Source organism: Mastigoproctus giganteus, chromosome 13 (genome assembly GCF_048544385.1).
Source record: "Mastigoproctus giganteus isolate SK-2022 chromosome 13, ASM4854438v1, whole genome shotgun sequence".
Classification (NCBI taxonomy): domain Eukaryota; kingdom Metazoa; phylum Arthropoda; class Arachnida; order Uropygi; family Thelyphonidae; genus Mastigoproctus; species Mastigoproctus giganteus.
The window spans coordinates 149,990,554-150,010,873 of record NC_143587.1 but is presented as its reverse complement, the minus strand read 5'-3'; the positions used below and the strand labels follow the sequence as shown (position 1 = coordinate 150,010,873).

The 20,320-nt window shown below is 36.8% G+C and overlaps 1 protein-coding gene across 2 annotated transcripts in view; it reads left to right on the top strand.

Annotated features, from left to right (window-relative positions):
* The window catches only part of dom (domino helicase), an 896,769-nt gene that overhangs the window by 625,927 nt on the left and 250,522 nt on the right, over nucleotides 1–20,320 (top strand). For both annotated transcript variants that reach the window (XM_090388005.1, XM_090388004.1), the window contains 2 exons: nucleotides 9,911–10,070; nucleotides 14,475–14,758. In XM_090388005.1, the coding sequence (XP_090244131.1) occupies nucleotides 9,911–10,070; nucleotides 14,475–14,758 (444 nt within the window). The remainder of the gene's footprint in view (nucleotides 1–9,910; nucleotides 10,071–14,474; nucleotides 14,759–20,320) is intronic.

The following is a 20,320-nucleotide window of genomic DNA, read 5'->3' as shown; positions in this document are numbered from 1 at the left end:
CTTTTAGATATTAAATTTGCTCTTCGCATATATTTCTGATTTCAGTTAACATGAATGATAAACAACCTACTGCAGCTGATATCTTTTCTCCGTTGCCATCTCTTGGTGAGATCTCAACACCTCTGACCCCTCAAGTGCCATTGACTCAATCACTGGAACCGACTATTGCCTCTCAGGAAAGCTCATCTTCAAAAGTTGCTACTGATTCTCTTTCACAATCAACTCTTGACAAAGAACGTCAGACGGAGCTCCCTTCGAGTAATAAACTTGGAACTGCAGTTGCAGAGGAGAAAAATAATTTAACAAATGTTCAGCAAGCGACCCGGGACAGAATGTTCTTATTTTATACGACAGAATTGCAAAAATGAGACGGGATCTCTCTAGCTTCCTTTCTTATGAAGGCAACAAGATTACCAAGCAATCAGGTAACACTATAATGGATAAATGGCTCAATTTGGAGACTGTTGCGACTTATCTCCTTGTAGAGAACGAAAAGCTAAAGGCACTAAACATAGAAATAAATACACGTACCAATCTTTTGGAAAGAGTTATAAATACATTTTCCGGTATAGCAACAACAAGTAAGGCTTGTTTGGCCAAACAATCTGTTAGTGACAGTTCCTCTACAGACAAACCTACATTAAGACATGATGCGTCCCCTTCCCCGATTGTCACGGATGATTCAACTTTGCAGGAAGACACTGCTACTGACACTTCTATTGTCAGGACCTTTGCTGATGCTCTCCGTTCCGCTGCAAATGTTCCTAAAGTGACAATGTCTTAATTCTTAGAGCTTCTGAAAACAGTGATTGTAAGTCAAGTGCTGACGTTAAGACATTGGTGGCTAAAACTCTTAAATCGGATTTAAAAAATGTTAAGATCAAGTCTCTTAGGCTAGTGAGGAACAAAGGAGTCTTGCTGGAAACGGCCTCTAAAGCAGATCTGGAGTGTTTGTCCTCCTCGGAGTCTTTTACATCTGCAGGTATCAGCTCAGGTGTTCCTCGAAAGGGAAACCCCACTGTACTGATTTATGATGTCCCAAAGGAATTGACACGTGACGAGATACTTGAAAATTTATATAACAAAAATCTTGGCGATTCGGATTTTACATTTGAGGAGGTTAAGAACGGAACTTTCTTTCGTTTCTCAACTAAAGCAAGGTCAAATTTATCTGTAAACTGGGCTGTTAGTTTTTCTCCCAAGATTTACAAACATATAATTACTCTGGAGCACATATTTCTTGCCGGGAGTTCCCATAGACACAGACCTTATACTGTTGTGACGAAATGCTTTCACTGCTTGGGATATGGTCACACCGCTCAGTACTGCACGCGCGAGTCCCCGTCTTGCAGTCACTGTGCGCAGGGTGGTCATGTGTTTAACGAGTGTCCCAATAAAAACGAAGAGCCATCGTGTATCAATTGTAAGAGAGGAAAACGTGACTTTCACCATTCGGTGAGAGATAGCAACTGTCCTGTCTACAAAAAGGCCTTGGAAACAGCACGACTGAGGATTGCCGATGAGTAACACACCCAATCCCAGTGTATATAGTGTAAATAATTCCCCTACTGGTGATGTTAATAGTACGAACTTGCCTAGTGTTCAGTCTATTAATCTGAAATTTATGCAGATCAACGGGCATCATTCTCGAGTTGTTTCGGACGAGATTAGATTAACAGCAGAACAAAACTCAATCGACATCATCACTATTCAAGAGCCATATTTTGCTAAAGGGCGAATGGGAGATTGTTCAAAGATCACAGGTTATTCTCTTTCCACCCGAGTAATCCAACCTGCTCACCAGCAACCGAAGACTTGTATTGTTGTATTAAACGACAAAATTGATGTAACTGTCATTAATGGTCTCTGTCACCAAACTGCAACTTGTATCCTTGTCACATATTCTACCATGACCTTTTATATCATCTCAATATACTGCCCTCCATCTGAAGACTTAAATAACTCATTAAATTATTTAGAATCCACTTTGAATTTTCTGGGTCCTCATAATGTCCTTATTTCAGCAGATGTAAACGCCAAGTCTAAGTTTTGGTTTAGTGCACGCTCTGATGCTCGAGGGCAATTACTGGAAGAATTTATTATTAATAATAATATGAAGATTTTTAACAGACCTCAACAGTACACTATGTTCTCCAGCTTCTCCGGAGAATCAAATATTGATATCACTTTTTCAAATTCCTTCTGTAATCTAGCTATCAACGATTGGACTGTACAAGCCTAACTGGACAACAAGTGACCATCGGGCAATTTCTTTCTCGGTCTCCATACCTTCTCCTCCCTCAGATTCGAGTATCTGTGTGCCTGAGTACGTTCGCTTCTCAATTAATAACATTAATTGGGACATATTTGAATACTCTGTAAATGCTGATTTCTCCAAACTGACTAACTCTCATTTTGACACCATGTCTGTGTCTGAAGCTGCGACACAGATTCAAAAAATTTTGATTAATGCATCATATAAATCATCAAGGAAAAACGTGTCAATTCCAGAACTTGTTCCTGGTGGTCGTCAGAATTATCTTTGCTTCGGAAACAGGTCCACCACGCTCGATGCACCTATCAGCGCAATCGTCATTTGTCTCAGGCTGATGTTCGCATCTTTTATAATAATTATGTTGATCTCAAGAAATGTTATGTGAAGGCAATTGCTACCAGGAAGAAGGAAACTTGGACAGAATTTGTGCACAACTCTGGTAATGCAGACCCGTGGGGGCTACTTTATAAAATTGTAAGAAATAAATTATTTACACAAGAAGTGTATGGATCGATCATATACAATGGTCTGGAGACCACTAACTGGACGGATTCTATAAACATTATTCTAGATAATCTTTTTCTACAGGACGATGTGAGCTCCGACTCTGATTTTCACACTAATATTCGTTCTGCCAATTCTCTGTATGTTTCTTCAATTAAGACTGAGCCTTTTAGTGCCATCGAGCTGGACACAGCGGTCAAACAAGTGAAAGTTAAGAAATGCCCAGGGATGGACATGCTGGAGAGTACCTTTATAGTACGGCTCGCCAAGATTAAGCCCAGTATACTTCTACAACTTTTCAATAAATGTTTAGATGCTGGGACTTTCCCAGATCTGTGAAAGACAGCCCTTATCAAGCCGATTAGGAAACCTGACAAGCCCCCCCCAGGAACCGAGGTCTTATCGGCCTATAGCTTTATTGGCCACCCTTGGTAAGCTATTAGAACATTTAATTGCCCTGCGATTAAACAACTTGTTATTGGAACTGGGATTAATTGCGCCTAATCAATACGGATTCACTCCTGGAAGGTCCTGCGAGGACGCCCTTGTAGACTTCATTTCTTCTGTTGAACACACCAGTTTCAAGTATACTCTTGCTATCTTTATTGACTTCGAGGGTGCTTTTGATTCCCTTTGGTGGGAAAGTGCACTCGAATGTTTACATCATGCCGAATGTTCCCAGCAACTTTATCTTCTAATTAAGAGCTATTTCTCTAACAGATTTATCACCGCCAGATCTAAGTACAGACAAATTTTGCGTCAGATCTTTCGAGGGTGTCCTCAAGGCTCCATTTTGGGACCACTTTTCTGGAACTTTGTCCTGCAAGGTTGGATTACCCGAACTTTTGACAACGTGAAGATCATGGCATATGCGTATGATTTGACAGTCCTTGTTGGTGGAAATTCAGGGTCTTCTATTGAAATATCCGCTGAGAAAGTTCTATCTGATCTTCAACAATGGACAGTTGAAAATAAGTTAAAAATTAGTTCTACCAAGACAAAAATAATGATCCTTGGCTCTAAATTGGATGTTCGTCGACCACCAAGAGTTAAAATAAACAATAGACAAATACCTCTAATAACGGAAATTAAACTTTTGGGAATAACTATTGACAGCAAGTTAAACTTTCTCCCTCATTTATCCAATCTGCGAATTAAGATCAGAAATTTCACCGGCGCTCTTGTCAGAGTTTCTAGAACTGAGTGGGGTCTTTCTAGAAGATGTTTAAGAATCTACTATAACTCCGTGTTTCTCCCTATGGTTACCTATGCTGCTGGCGCTTGGTTCCATAGGGTGCTGACTGTACAATTTCAATCAAAATTGATGTCAATCCAGCGTACAATGTTACTTTGTATTTTGAAGATTTGTCAAACAGTTTCAACACCTGCTTTACAGGTTTTAGCCGGGACGTTACCACTCGATCTCTACATAATTTTCAGAGGCTTATGTTATCGCCTGAAACGTCAGATTCCCACTCAGATCCTTGGTATTTCTATTTAAAGTTTTGTCGGTTGAATGGTACTGTTATCCTTAATTATTTTCTTTGAGCTTGTTTTTTTTTTTTTTTTTTTTATGTTAATATGCATAAGATTACTTTCATTGTTTACTTTGAAATTATCTGTGTGTACCTCAATCTGTTGAGGTTTTCTTTTGTACAGTATTTAATCTTTGTATAGTTGTATAAGTTAACGAGGCGGAGATGAACTAACGTTCCAGGTGCCGCCCAAGACAGGTGATAACATCATAGCGCTAAGTGATTGACTGACGTTATGATATGCATATACATAAAGAATCTTTCTTTCTTTTCATTTTATTTCCTAACCTAACCTTTAAAGTTAGGTAAGAAAGCCTTTTCCTATTATTTTCTAACCTAACATTTAAGGGCAGGTTAGGAAATATAATGAAAAATAAAAAAACCTTGGTAAAATTTCAGAACAGGGTGTGCAGTCCAGCATAGCATAACCTAACCTTTTTTCACTGGCCAAAATTGAAAGTCTGTTAAAAAACCCAACCTAAAAACAATGGACACAATTTAATAAAATGCCGTTAGGCTGGAGTGTTCAGTCTATTCTGAATTTAGCTGAAATGGTAAACCCTTTCCTTTTTTCGTAAACTAACCATAAACTAACCATACAAAAAAATCAGTAGTTTGGTTTTTTTAATTGCAAAAACACTTGTGAACTCCACTAATCTGCTTTTAATAATGAGAAAAAAGTAATCATTACATTGTCTGTCATACCTATGTGTCAATTAGTATCATTCTCAACTTCTACTTCTAACATGCACCATTTTTTTTTTACCGAGAATGCAGGGAGAAACTGCAATTGCTGAAAACCAGTTTGTCCAGTAAGTTTCCCATAGTTTGCCGTGGTTCTCGTGTTGACTTCCTTTACCTTAGCCATGGATTGGGTTGTATTCTATACTTTTACACAGAAAACACTTGAAACCATTCCTTTTGTCTCTTCTTCTTGATATTTTTCCTCTAGCCTCACACCTAAATATCATCTTTTCTATTCTCTCCTCACTTATTCTGTCCACTCATTCTTTCCATTTTGTTTGAGTTTTTTGCTGCTTCTCTAATATTTTCTAATTTTGCCATCTGCCTTAATTTTAAATTCTTATTTATTTATTTATTTTTTTTTGGATCTAATATCAGAACAAAATCTTGAAACCAATCTATTCTTAACAATCTAGTCCTATCAACGTAAACTTCTGCAATGTAATTTTCCAACTTTATTATTGTATTTGTAGATGTGGGATTCACCCTGATAATGTAATTCAATTTAAAATTTACAGTCACTTCAAGTTGTACCTCATTTATGCTTGAATTATTTTAGTTCTCCTTTAAAATCTAAAATGTTCAAAAAGGTCATTAATTATATGAATTATTTTTATATGTGAAATATGAATTTTTTTAAAGCTTTATATACATGATTTTTATTATTTTTGGTTACTGTGTGTTGTTGATGTTGTTAAGCTTATTAAATTCCCTTTTTTTGTAGGTTTTTTATTTATTAGTACTCCAAAAATATTTGGGGGGCCAGTCTTTCATAAATATAAAAAAAAATTTATATTACACGTTCTTAGCGTTTTTTCACCAACCTTTCATAAAATAAAATAAAATAAAATAAGATAAAATAAAATAAAACACAACAAATTCCCGATAACTATATTTACAATAACCTGTATTTACAAAATTAATATATACGTATTACAATATTAAAAGTATTAAAAACACAAGATTAAAATGCATTAAAATATACTAAGTTAAAAGCGATAAAATTCCGTAGCTTTCAAAGGCTCCCGCCTTCTTCAGCAGTATTCTCTATTATTCAGTACACCTTTAAATATCAGCAGGGTAATGGTAGACATCACATGTTTTCATTCTCACGTGTTCCGCTCTCTTGCATTGTGGAACCGGAAGTGGCTCGAACGGAAGTCGTACGGAACCGTTCATCCTTTTTTAGGATAATAGTCTCTAAAAGGGGGTGAATCCCTATCCCTATTAATGTTGGTTGTAGAACTGATCCGCAAACTCTCGAGCCACTTACGGTCCCAAAACCTATGCGCCCGATCGGTGATAGTGGCATCGTCTGGGGAGATCTGGTGCTGCTTCTCCCAAAAATGCTCGGCCACGGCGGACTTGCCATACTCCGCATTCCTTATTGCTTTTTTGTGTTCCCCCAGACGATCTTTGAGACGAAGTTTATGTGTCTTACATCGGTGTGCAAACCTCAAATGTTCCTGTTTAGCCTCCTTGACACTATGTCTCTGAAACTCCCTGATGCACTGCATAATTGGATGGCCGTAGCATCGAAATAACTCCTCAAATAGGCCTCTGAGGTTGGGTATATTCATATTACACGTTCTTAGCGTTTTTTCACCAACCTTTCATGAAATAAAATAAAATAAAATAAGATAAAATAAAATAAAACACAACAAATTCCCGATAACTATATTTACAATAACCTGTATTTACAAAATTAATATATACGTATTACAATATTAAAAGTATTAAAAACACAAGATTAAAATGCATTAAAATATACTAAGTTAAAAGCGATAAAATTCCGTAGCTTTCAAAGGCTCCCGCCTTCTTCTTCAGCAGTATTCTCTATTATTCAGTACACCTTTAAATATCAGCACGGTAATGGTAGACATCACATGTTTTCATTCTCACGTGTTCCACTCTCTTGCATTTTGTAACCGGAAGTGGCTCGAACGGAAGTCGTACGGAACCGTTCATCCTTTTTTAGGATAATAGTCTCTAAAAGGGGGTGAATCCGTACACCCCTATCCCTATTAATGTTGGTTGTAGAACTGATCCGCAAACTCTCGAGCCACTTACGGTCCCAAAACCTATGCGCCCGATCGGTGATAGTGGCATCGTCTGGGGAGATCTGGTGCTGCTTCTCCCAAAAATGCTCGGCCACGGCGGACTTGCCATACTCCGCATTCCTTATTGCTTTTTTGTGTTCCCCCAGACGATCTTTGAGACGAAGTTTATGTGTCTTACATCGGTGTGCAAACCTCAAATGTTCCTGTTTAGCCTCCTTGACACTATGTCTCTGAAACTCCCTGATGCACTGCATAATTGGATGGCCGTAGCATCGAAATAACTCCTCAAATAGGCCTCTGAGGTTGGGTATATTCATATTACACGTTCTTAGCGTTTTTTCACCAACCTTTCATGAAATAAAATAAAATAAAATAAGATAAAATAAAATAAAACACAACAAATTCCCGATAACTATATTTACAATAACCTGTATTTACAAAATTAATATATACGTATTACAATATTAAAAGTATTAAAAACACAAGATTAAAATGCATTAAAATATACTAAGTTAAAAGCGATAAAATTCCGTAGCTTTCAAAGGCTCCCGCCTTCTTCTTCAGCAGTATTCTCTATTATTCAGTACACCTTTAAATATCAGCACGGTAATGGTAGACATCACATGTTTTCATTCTCACGTGTTCCACTCTCTTGCATTTTGGAACCGGAAGTGGCTCGAACGGAAGTCGTACGGAACCGTTCATCCTTTTTTAGGATAATAGTCTCTAAAAGGGGGTGAATCCGTACACCCCTATCCCTATTAATATTGGTTGTAGAACTGATCCGCAAACTCTCGAGCCACTTACGGTCCCAAAACCTATGCGCCCGATCGGTGATAGTGGCATCGTCTGGGGAGATCTGGTGCTGCTTCTCCCAAAAATGCTCGGCCACGGCGGACTTGCCATACTCTGCATTCCTTATTACTAGGACACAACTTAATCCAGAAGATATCAGGAAGGGTATAGAATTGTGCCTCTCAAGTAATACTATGGTTTTTGATAACATTATATATAAGCAGGTTAATGGTACAGCTATGGGCTCCCCCATTAGCGCAATTATAGCAAATTTAGCTATGGAGGAGCTCGAGACCAGAATATTTAATGCTAGTGTTCTCCCTATGCGCCCTTGGAAAAGGTATGTGGATGATACGTTTACATTTATTCGGAAGGGGAGTGAAGATCAGGTGTTGAATATCTTAAATGGCTTCTCCCAATTCATACAATTTACATCGGAAGTTGAAGATGGAGGAGTTCTCCCGTTCCTGGATGTGTTGGTCTGTAGGGAAGACCAGCAGTTAAAGACAAAAGTCTTTAGAAAAACGATGTGTAAAGGGCAATATACGCATTATGATTCAGCCCTGACCAGCCATCATAGGAACAGTGTGATAAGAACGTTAATTAATAGAGCGAAATCACATTGCAGTAACCCCGATGATAGGAAAGCAGAGTATGAACGTGTCACGGCGGATCTTGCTAAATGTGGTTACCCCCAGAGGATTATAGATAAATTTATTAATGAAAATCAGAGGAGAGATGAATCTTTTATACCAGTATCTACTGCATACATTCCCTATTATCCGGGCTTGACAGATTATATAACTAGAGTATTTAGAAAATATCAGACACGCTGTGTGCAGCTTCCGGGACGAAGACTGCGCACAGTTATGTCTCAAGTTAAGGACCCCATTCAAAAAGAGGATGTTAGTGGGGTCGTATATAATATTAGATGCCTGGATTGTGGGGAATGTTATGTAGGCGAGACAAAACGTCGTCTCAAAGATCGTCTGGGGGAACACAAAAAAGCAATAAGGAATGCGGAGTATGGCAAGTCCGCCGTGGCCGAGCATTTTTGGGAGAAGCAGCACCAGATCTCCCCAGACGATGTCACTATCACCGATCGGGCGCATAGGTTTTGGGACCGTAAGTGGCTTGAGAGTTTGCGGATCAGTTCTACAACCAACATTAATAGGGATAGGGGTGTACGGATTCACCCCCTTTTAGAGACTATTATCCTAAAAAAGGATGAACGGTTCCGTACGACTTCCGTTCAAGCCACTTCCGGTTCCACAATGCAAGAGAGCGGAACACGTGAGAATGAAAACATGTGATGTCTACCATTACCCTGCTGATATTTAAAGGTGTACTGAATAATAGAGAATACTGCTGAAGAAGGCGGGAGCCTTTGAAAGCTACGGAATTTTATCGCTTTTAACTTAGTATATTTTAATGCATTTTAATCTTGTGTTTTTAATACTTTTAATATTGTAATACGTATATATTAATTTTGTAAATACAGGTTATTGTAAATATAGTTATCGGGAATTTGTTGTGTTTTATTTTATTTTATCTTATTTTATTTTATTTTATTTTATTTTATTTCATGAAAGGTTGGTGAAAAAACACTAAGAACGTGTAATATGAATATACCCAACCTCAGAGGCCTATTTGAGGAGATAAAAAAAAATTTTCTGGTGATGTTTGCATACCAAACTTCATGAAAACTAACACAAGGTTTTAATTAATTTTTAATTAATAAACAGAACAATGTTTATTTATAATTTTACCGAGAACATGCATATCATAAACAAATAGTAATTAGCACTAGTAATTATTTTGAAGCAAAAACTGAAATTGAAACTGAAAAAACTGAAATTTGATCCACAAGAAAGTTTTTTTTTTTTAAGATATCATTATGAAGTTATTTTACATAGCTAAATAATTAACATCTTATTAGAGCCACTTTTCACCTTTTTTAATGAATACTTTATAAATATTGCTATTGTGGCTTTCAGATTTGGGCTCCTCCTACACCTCCTCAGGATGAAAATGATCTTTATATTGATTATAGTATGGGTTTTCTCTATGAACAGTCTCTCATGCCAGAATCTCAGTTACCTCCAGTGTATATTAAAAAAGAGGTCAAACGACTGAGAGTAGACCCTAATATAACAGGTAGGAAAAATATTTTTTTTCAAAAATTAAAATAAAATGTTTGTTACCGTATACAAATTGATATAAATATGAATTAAAGCAAATGCAAGGAAGCCATGCATATTTAGCATTGGCCTTTAGGGAAAAAAAGGGAAAAAAAAGAAAGAAAAGAAGTCACCTGGTTTCATCTGGATATCCGTCAAACACGTCCTTAAATTTACTAAACTTTTCCAGATTCAAGTCTCGCATGATTAGGTGATAAGTTTCTTAACAGTTGACCTTTTTTTGTATATCCAGTTTTATGTACTTAATTTATGTACCTGCCCACCCAAGAAAAAAAAAAAAAAAGATTCCACCATTATTTAATTTATTTAAACTTTCAAATCTGTACATACTACAATCATGATGAGCCACTCGACCATTTGGTCTCAAGCCTCTCTGTGTGTGTGTGTGCGTGCGCGCAACCTTATACAAGTTAATCACTGGTGTAAAGAAGTATTTACATATGCATACCTTGTTAACTTTACTGCACCTTTTCCAGCAATCCACATACTTTCAAAAATGAGATCCGCCAAAACAAGAGACAATCCTCAAGGTATATAAACAAGTTTTATATAATGGAATGATTACCTTTACCCCTAATAGCAAATAAATTAGTAGTTCATTTGCTCTACTGTCAAATGAAAGACAATTCAAAATGAGTTCATTTCAAATCACCTGTAGCGGCTTTGGAATTTAAATACATTTTCAGTATCCAACAGTTGTTACTTTGCTTTAATACCTGCAGTTTATTGTTCATAATTTTAGTTTTTCTAATGTCCCAAATGGCCATTCTGGTACTTATTGGTGCCTCATTTGTGGAAAGACAGGTAAAGGTACCCCAATTGTATCATCTTATGTCTTGTGAGTTTTTACTATCACTGTGTTGTCAGAAGCTGCACTTGAGGTGCCTAGCATCCCACCAGTGAGATATCAATAAGTACCAAAATGTTGTGGTCGCCTTACAGTTTTAAAGATCAATGCCTTTTAATAAGATTTTGTACCTTTCTTTTACTTGTTTTATAAGATATGTATCCAGCTATGACTGGACAAATTATGTGCAAACCCACAGAAATCCTTTAGTTGGATTAGTAAACCTGCAGAACTCTATTCACCATGTGAATAGAGTACTGCAGGATTGATGATGAGAAAGATGTATGCCACAGGCTCTTTCAGTTGCATAGACTTCGTGGTATACCAAATGTTCATAAGACAAGGTTGCCACTTAGTTCTGTAGTTTGTGGGCACCCACAAATACTTGTGCACTCTCCAAATATTTAGCCAAATTAACTTTCCCTATTGTGAACAATCAGGTTTTACTATCAAAGATAATAAAGATAGTTAATTTTGTCCATTCTCAATTATTTGAGGCTTGCAAAGTAACAATGTCCTTTGATGTGGTGTTTTCTCGATGTGCCTCTCTATTGAGCAAGGAGTGAGGTGTGTGTGTGTGTGTGTGTGTGTGTGTGTGTGTGTGTGTGTGTGTGTGTGTGTGTGTGTGTGTGTGTGTGTGTGTGTGTGTGTGTGTGTGTGTGTGTGTGTGTCCTGATGTCATTGTAAACAGCATACTGTGCTCAGAGATAGGACCCCTTTGAGTACAGGAATGCCTCACGTAGCGTGGTTTCGAACAGCGCGGGTTTCGCTATAGCGTGGTTTACAAATTGAAAAAAAAATTAACTGCGTTACACACTAATACATTTGATATGTATGTATTATAATGCCAGCACGTAGGCCAATGCATTATGAATTCAAGGCCATTCTGACTGTTGTCGAAACTCCCATTATATACGGACTCTGCTAGCATTTATACATTAGAAATGTAATGGCGCTGAGTGTTCTTCTTGATCCAAACATCGAACGAGGTATGAAAGTAAGGCAGGCATTGCAAAATGACATTCGATGTTATAAAGAGATGTATGCAGATAAAAAGAAGAAGAAAACTGTGCAAACTAAGCTGATCAGTTATTTTTAAAAATAAAAATACAGTACATATTCTTTTGGTATGTACATACTGCAATAAAAATCATTTCTACTGTACTTACTAATATTTTTAATTTTTATCATTTTAGTTTCTTTTTTTTGCAAGAACTTCGTGTGCATCAAACAAACACTTATATATTTTTGCAACTCGACCCATATAATCAAATTGTCGGAATGCATTACATTAGAATACATACTAATAATACCTCGCGTAGCGCAGTATTTTTTTGGCACGAATTAATTTCACTATGTGAGGTATTCCTGTATCAAGAACATCTGTAAGAGGTGTATAATTGTGTCCAAAACAATTATGTTGTATCAGGGCATTTTGCCCAAGCAGGTTTACAGTGTAGCTATGAACCACGCTATAAACCCCAAGTTAGTGCTATTGTTGCTAATTTTGCTGTGGAAGAGCTGGAGTCTAGGATTAATTTGGGATGAGACAAAATTCTTGGTGCTTGTATTCAATAATAAGTTGACATTCCTACCACATATCCATCAACTGAGGATAAAGTGTGCAAATGCCTGAATCTCCTATTGTGCCATCTCATATAATAATTGGGGAACAGACTACTGTACTTTATTTTCTCTCTGTTATGTATTTGTCTGATCTAAATTAAATTATGGGTCCAAAGTGTGCCCATTAGCCAGAAACAGCTTTGATTGCTTGATCCAGTTCACCATCAGGCTATCCACATCACTGCTGGAACATTCAGTTGCTTCATTTTATAGACTCCTCTCCAGTCTATAAGATGAAACAACTGAACCACCTCTGTTGCTAAAATATACTTTTAACTAAAATCCCTTCCAGACCACCCTACCTGGACTTCCATTTTTGAGCAATGATGGGAAAATCTCTGTATTATCCATTAGACTGTCAACTCTTCCTTTGATATTCATGTCTGAGAACTGCTTAGAGAGCATAATGTCAGAGTAGACGATGTTGCCCAGTCATAAAGACAATTCCTTCCACCCTTGTACACAAATGCACCATCATGCAGCTTCTCTATTAAAAACTGGGGGGAAGGCCAACACTTCACCTTCTGTCTGCCCACAACTCTATGCTGCCCATCAAGGTGGCTGCTGTGAATCCATGCCTGTCTTCACTGATGGCTCGAAATCTGAATCATCTGTAGGTCCACTACAGTCTTCCCAGATAGCATGGTATCTGAGAAGATACCATGCCTTGGACTACATTAAAAGTGATAATTTATTTATTTATTTTTTTTAATGATATTAAAGGTGTGTGGCAGATCAGGTGCATTACAGGCTTTATCACAGGATGAGATATAATCCTCATGCAGTCCTATCAAAGATTTAATAGAAGTTGTATTTCCTTCATGAATCTACATTTGACTTGCATTTCTTCTGGATCCCTAGCCACATTGAGATCAAGGTAATGATCTGACAGATGCTGTGGCCAGATCAGCACAATCCCAGAGCAGTCGCCACTTCCCTATACAGACTGCATATGTAATACATAATATATTATATTCCCAGTGGCCAATAGTCATGGCACAGATGAGTCACAAACAAACTGTATCAGATTTAGCCATTAATCCAATCATGGCAATCTACAGTAGTCTGTGCAGGAATCAGAGGAAATTGTTCTAGCTCACCTTTGCATAGGACATAGTCATTTTACACATTCTTTCCTGCTGAGGTCTGATGGCCATCCGTTGTGCAAGAGCTGCAACACCTATTTAACAATTCAACAATATTTTAATTGAATATCCACGTTTTAGATATGAATGTCTTATCTTTTACCACTTTTAGTCATCTGACTGAGCCATATACACTCAGCCAAGATACCTTCTGACAGTTACCATGTGTTGACTGTTTTTAATTATTTAAAATTGATAAACTTATTTTAATGATTACTTTTATATTGTAATGATTTGATGATTGATGATTTTTATTTTTTATTTTGATTTAAAATAAAATTATTTTATTTTTTACTTTTTTGATGATTTTTATTTTTTATTATGTCACATAGTGACCATTTTCCATGGATTACTATAATATTTTATGGCCTTTTGTTTTTTGTTTTTTTACTGTTTTTATTCAATTGCCACTGTGGACACATAACAGCAGCCAGTGCTGCTGATGCAAAAAAAAAAACTCTAAACCAAACCAAATCAAACCAATCTGCTGAATACATATTGTACTTAAGGCCAGAGGTGGGCCAACACATTAAATATTGTATCAATAAAAGGTTCTTTGAAACATGCAGATGTTTGGTTATATAGTGTATTATTAAAAATTGTATCACTAAAATATTCTTTGAAACATGCAGGTATTTGTTTATATAGTGTATCTTTTTATAATTCATAAATTTATTACTTTTTGCGGGGGGATTTTCATGTTTTTGTTATTCTTATTATTGTCCTATTTCTTTACTAATAGATGTTACTGCAACACGTAAACAGAAGGTCAGAAAGGAACATGATTTAGTGCATATTCCTCGATCTCTCTTTGACCGTCCAACAGCAGCAATTCTAAAAATGCGTAGAGAAGCTAAACTTCAAAAGGTTAAAGGCTTGAGTATGTGTGGGCCTATTCTCCCAAAGCCACTAGTACTTGGACTGAGTGCCTTAAAACCTACTCCTATAGTAGTCAATAAACCCACAGTTGATACCCAGCAGGATAGTCCTGAATGGCTGATCCACGAAGATTGGGCAATTTTACAAGTAAGTATCTGTAATCTTCATTAACCCATGAATGAGCACTACCATCCCTTAACACATATGAGCATGCTTTCTCCCAGTGTGGTACATTTTTAGAATCTTTATCAGCAAGAAACCATTCAGTATTGTCCACTTTTTAATGCCACCATATATTTTTAGTGTTATATACATACAACTGTGAATGATACATTTTTTAATATTGAAAAACATATTTTTAAATATTTTTTTAATAAAACTTGAGGTATGTGCATTTGTTCTTGTTTGAGCTTTCCTCCCTTCTTTGGGCATGGCATAATTTGTTGCTATGGGAATTAATATGCATCAATAACAAGTGTTGCTCTCTGCTAAGAATAGCAGAGAGCAGCACTTGTGAAAATGATACTTCCACATTCCCTCGTTGTTGTGGCTCTATTTTTGTGAACATCCTTTGTTTACACTTGTGCAAACAAAACTCCCTTGTTCTTTGTTATTGGTGCTCATAATGTTTATATCACCTTGTACACATCAACTATTCAAACTCCTCCTGAAGCAAGTGAAAGTAGCACATTGCTAGAATTGGACAGAAAGACCCTGTTAATTTTTAATTAATATTTTAATAATTGCGTACATTAAGTTTAATGATTTTTTTAAATTTTATTTGTTTATTACTTCAAATGTCTTCATTAACAAACCAATTAATGATGCAGATTGAAAGGAATCGCAATAATTGAGGAACACCGAAATTTACATTGATACTGATCTCGTAGATATTTTTTTATTTTCATTCAGTGACCTCTGTAACACTAAGAGGTTATTCATGGCTGTTGGAAAGTTAATTAAGAAATATGTTCCCGCTATCATTACCTGTTTGTCTTTTGATATGTGTTCTGGTTGAGAGGCAGGGGAGACACTAGAAAGAGAAAAAAAGCAATAACTGTTGTCTATATTCTGTAATGGAAGCAAAATAAAAAATCAGATATACGTAGTAATTTTTCCATTCTATAAATTAATTAGTTGTTCATGTAATTTAATATTTAAATGACATTTATATACAGTATTGAATGCTAGTAAGGAGAAAATTGTATGTTTATGCAGTTGCATATATCAACCATCCTACAAGTGCTCTAGGAAGAACCCCCCCCTTCCATCTGTATTTTAATATATGCTCAATAATTTTTGCAGTTATAATGTTCATTGATTGTTTTCATGAGCATCAGCATATATGCATAAAGTGCTTATTGTCAATCTTATTGGATATACTGTGATGTGATGCATTAATAAAAGAATTGAATATCATAAAGTAATTTTGATATCATATACATTAGACTCCCGCTTTACGATTGGTTTACTTATGATCAAATCACTTTACGATCAGGTATTTGTAAATACCTCCATAATAAAATATCGCTTACTACATATATAATATGTAGTAAGCGGTGCCAGTCATTGTGATCACGTTTGCCAACTGAATTTTAATTGTATTAAACGGCAATTCTAATAAGCGAAAATAGGAGGAACATTATCCACATGCTATAAAAGTAAAGACAAATGAATTCCGTATAATCCAGAAATGTTTTAATAATAAATGACATGAAGCTTTCAGGGTTAAATGGACCCCTTCATCAGCAAATTCTAACGAGATAAAGATGTTAGAGACAAAATTTAACAGATACAGAGTTGTGCATGCAGTGCATGGACACATGATTAAACATTAAACTACTAGATTGTTGCACAGACGTGTGTGGATTTGCTGCCAGCATTTATCCAGTTTCAAGATAGTTCCCTCAAAGATAGAGTGTGGCCTCGTGCCCTTGCAGCTATTCATGGTTCTTGAATTGCACAAAATGTTAAGCGGCTCTAGCCAGAGGCAGTGGTGAAAGTGTCGGGATTTGTCAATCACTTCATAATCACACTTGTGGTTAAGGTCCTGGTGGGTCATCCAGAAGTGTTCCGCGATTGTGAATTGGTCAGTCTCACCAAGGCGAATTGACCTGTCATACTCTGCAAGGCATCTTGATCTCTCTCTCTCTCTCTCTCTCTCTCTCTCTCTCTCTCTCTCTCTCTCTCTCTCTCTCTCTCTCTCCCTCTCTCTCTCTCTCCTGTGTAGCAGCTGCCACAATCTTTGCAAGTTATGTGGTATACCACACTGCTTCGCAAAAAAAGGGCCTACCGGAGTCTTCACATTAGAAACCAGAGAACGCAAGCTCCTACCGGTTCGGTATTTGGCGCATTATAGCCTCAGTTGCTGATGCGCCAATAAAACCCAAACAAACAAACAAACCTACCGGGTAGTTGCACACATTTTATGCGGTATTCCCAGAGGATTTTTGAAATCTGGCCCGACATGCCCAGATAGTAGGGAAGGTAGGCATATTGTCGTGCATCGATGACAGTCTTGGGTGGATCATGAGCTCTTCCGCTTGCAATAAGCACTCGTCTAATATGTGGGTTGGATAGCCACAATTGGCCAGGTCCATTCTCACTCTGGAAAGCTCAGTGCGCCTAGCTTCATCTTAGCTGGAATGGCTCCAAGCACAGGAGAATCTTGGAGGCAACTATCTTGAAACTGGATAAACGCTAACAGCAAATCCACACATGTCCGTGCAATCTAGTATTTGAATGTTTAATCACATATCCATACATGCATCACTACACTCACAACTCTGTATCTGTTAAATTTTGTCTCTAACGTCTTTATCTCGTTAGAATTTGCTGATGAAAGGGTCCGTTTAACCATGAAAACTTCATGTCATTTATTATTAAAACTTTTTCTGGATTATATAGAATTCATCTATCCTTAAACTATGGAATCCAGAATGACAGGCCCATTTATTTTCAAAAGTAAAGATATAAAGCAAAAATTTACACTTTATTAGCTTACCAATTATCAAAACTAAATAATACATGAAAATTGGCAAAATATTTTCCACAGGTTAGTAAAATAAAAATAAATCTATGCCTAAGTACATAGCTTAATTAATGTATACTAATTAATTGATACTTCTGTTCACTGACATTTGGGGGGGGGGGAATTTAAAACAGTAAAAAAGATAAACAATCAATAACAAAGAACACAGCACAGCACACAAATTGCAACTAACACAAGTGAGATGTGGAGTAACAAGTTTACGAAGCTTAAAAAGTAGAAATAAAGAGACGATTCTGAAAATTTATTTATGTATTTTATATGATTGAAGAGGAAGGGGAAACACCTTTCACCATAATAATGTAAAAACCACAGAATTCCAGTTATCAGTATAATCACAAATGCAATAAGATCGAGTTTACTACCCATTTATAATTATAGATTGCACTAACAGTAAAGCCAAATAAACCAGAAATTGCAAATTATTTTTATTGTTTTTTGGTAGTGACCTCCAGAAATTTGCTTTAGAAAAATATCACAAAGGCATTCAAAATTGATTCTTATAACCGAACATATGATAACGATGAAAGTGTAGCGCATTTTAATGATTTGAATTGGTCTTTTGAAATTAAAGTGGCTGATTCTACCAACCAGTGATCATGTTAGTTAGTTAGTTATTTTGGTTTTTTTTAGGAGCATTAGCAACTAAGGCCATATTGCTCCGGGATATGCGGTGGTCATTCCCTGACCTTTCTGCATCCTCCGTATTTGGTGGTGATGCTAAGCGTGTGCTATGCACTGCTGCTCCTTCCCACCTGGCTATGGAGGCGCCTCGGTCATCATGTTAACCGGTGCTTACTTATTTCACTTTACAATGGGATGGGCTTGAGATTCTCCGACCAGACCACGTGGCCCTTCCTCTCAGCCAATAGCAGCATTTGTAACATGCTGGTCGCGTGTTTTATTTTTGCATCCTTTAGTTGAAGTGGTTTTTTATGTTGTGCTTTAATGAATTTATTTTTAATTCCATTATAAAAGTCAACTTTGAGAGAGATAAATAGCTTAGTTATATAGCGAAATTTTCAACTTCTGAGGTCTCGGAACAATATTACCAAAAAATAATGTGTTATTGGGTTCACATTATGATATTTTCATGATACAATGGTGTTTCTGAAACGGAGTAATATCGTAAAGTGGGGGTCCACTGCACTTCATTTTCAGGAAGGCTTTTTTTATTGTTAAGCATAAAAGACTGCTGTAAATAATGGTGAAGTGTGGCATTAAGGGCACGTTACTGATATAGAAAAAGGGAAGGTTGAGAGGGAAAAGACTGAGAAAGGTTATTAGTGGAATCCCCGAGTGTGCAGTGCTATGCTCATTATTGTTTTCTATATTTATTAATGTTATTGATGAAGGTATATTAGGCTTAATGTCTAAGTTTCCAGATAATAAAACGGTTAGTAGTATGGTTAATGAATAATCAGGGTATGCTACTGCAACAAGTTCTAGAAAAATTAAGCAGATGGGATGAGATTTCAACTGAAGTTTAACATTGACAGATGCAAAGTGCTGCATATGGGTGACAGTAACCCCAGAATAATATATCAACTGTGTCATACTACAGTCATGGTAGTGAAAAGCGCAAAGGACCATGGGGTGATTGTGCAGTCAGATATGAAATTCTCTGAGAAGTGCAGACAAGCTGCTAGGACAGCTCATGGGGTTTTGTCAATGATATAAAGGAATTTTGCTAGCAGGAATTGTACAAGGTAATGGTTAGACCACATTTTGAGTATGCATACAGATCTAGAGGCCTCATATTACAAAGATTGGTGAGATGATCAAACAACCACCTTTTTTGATCACCTCACCAATCTCTTGACTCTTTACGAAAGAAAGGCTTCAGTTTTGCAGATTGCAGTGTCTGGAGATTAGGCACCTGTAAGGTGATCTGATTGTGATGTTTAAGTCGTTGAATGGATTAAATAAGCTCAACCCTGATTTCATTCTTTCCCTTGCTCAAATTGATGAGAGCTTTGTTGATCAATTCGGCCTTGGAGAGATTCTGCAAGACTCATTAGATAATTTTTCTCAGCATGTTCTATGCATGTTAATAGGAGAGACTACTTCTACAAGGATGGTATACACTTAGATAGAAAGGGTGCAAGAATATTTCCTGATGCTGTCGAGGCAGTCTTAGGTGGGTCAGAAAACTGCTAGCTTGGGAGGATTCACAGACTAATAGATTAACAGTAGCCACAGGTAGAGATAAAAATGATTCTCGCATCGCTTCTATTAGAATCAGCATCAGCCTGGAAAGTGAGGTTTTCAAGGACTGCTGGGAGTCATCGTGGAACAAGTAAATACATGGGTTGTGTTGGGGCAACTAAGAGTAAGAACAGGTACAAGTATTCTTCCATGTACACCAATGCTAGGTATATAATAAATAAATTTGAAATGCTGGTCAAGACATCAAAGGTGGATATTATTGGGATATCAGAGACGTGGTGTCACACAGATAAAGGAATGCAGAATTGTTATTTTGGGTTATATGGGGTAGGAATGGAAGAGGATTATGCTGTTTAGTAAGAAACACAAAATCTAAGGAAGTGCATCCAGTTGACATGGGTGGACAGTGCAATTTTGAGTCAGTTTGGTGTGACATGAGCACTGAGAAAGCAAAAATGAGAGTAGGAGTGTGTTAGAGGCCTAATGACTGA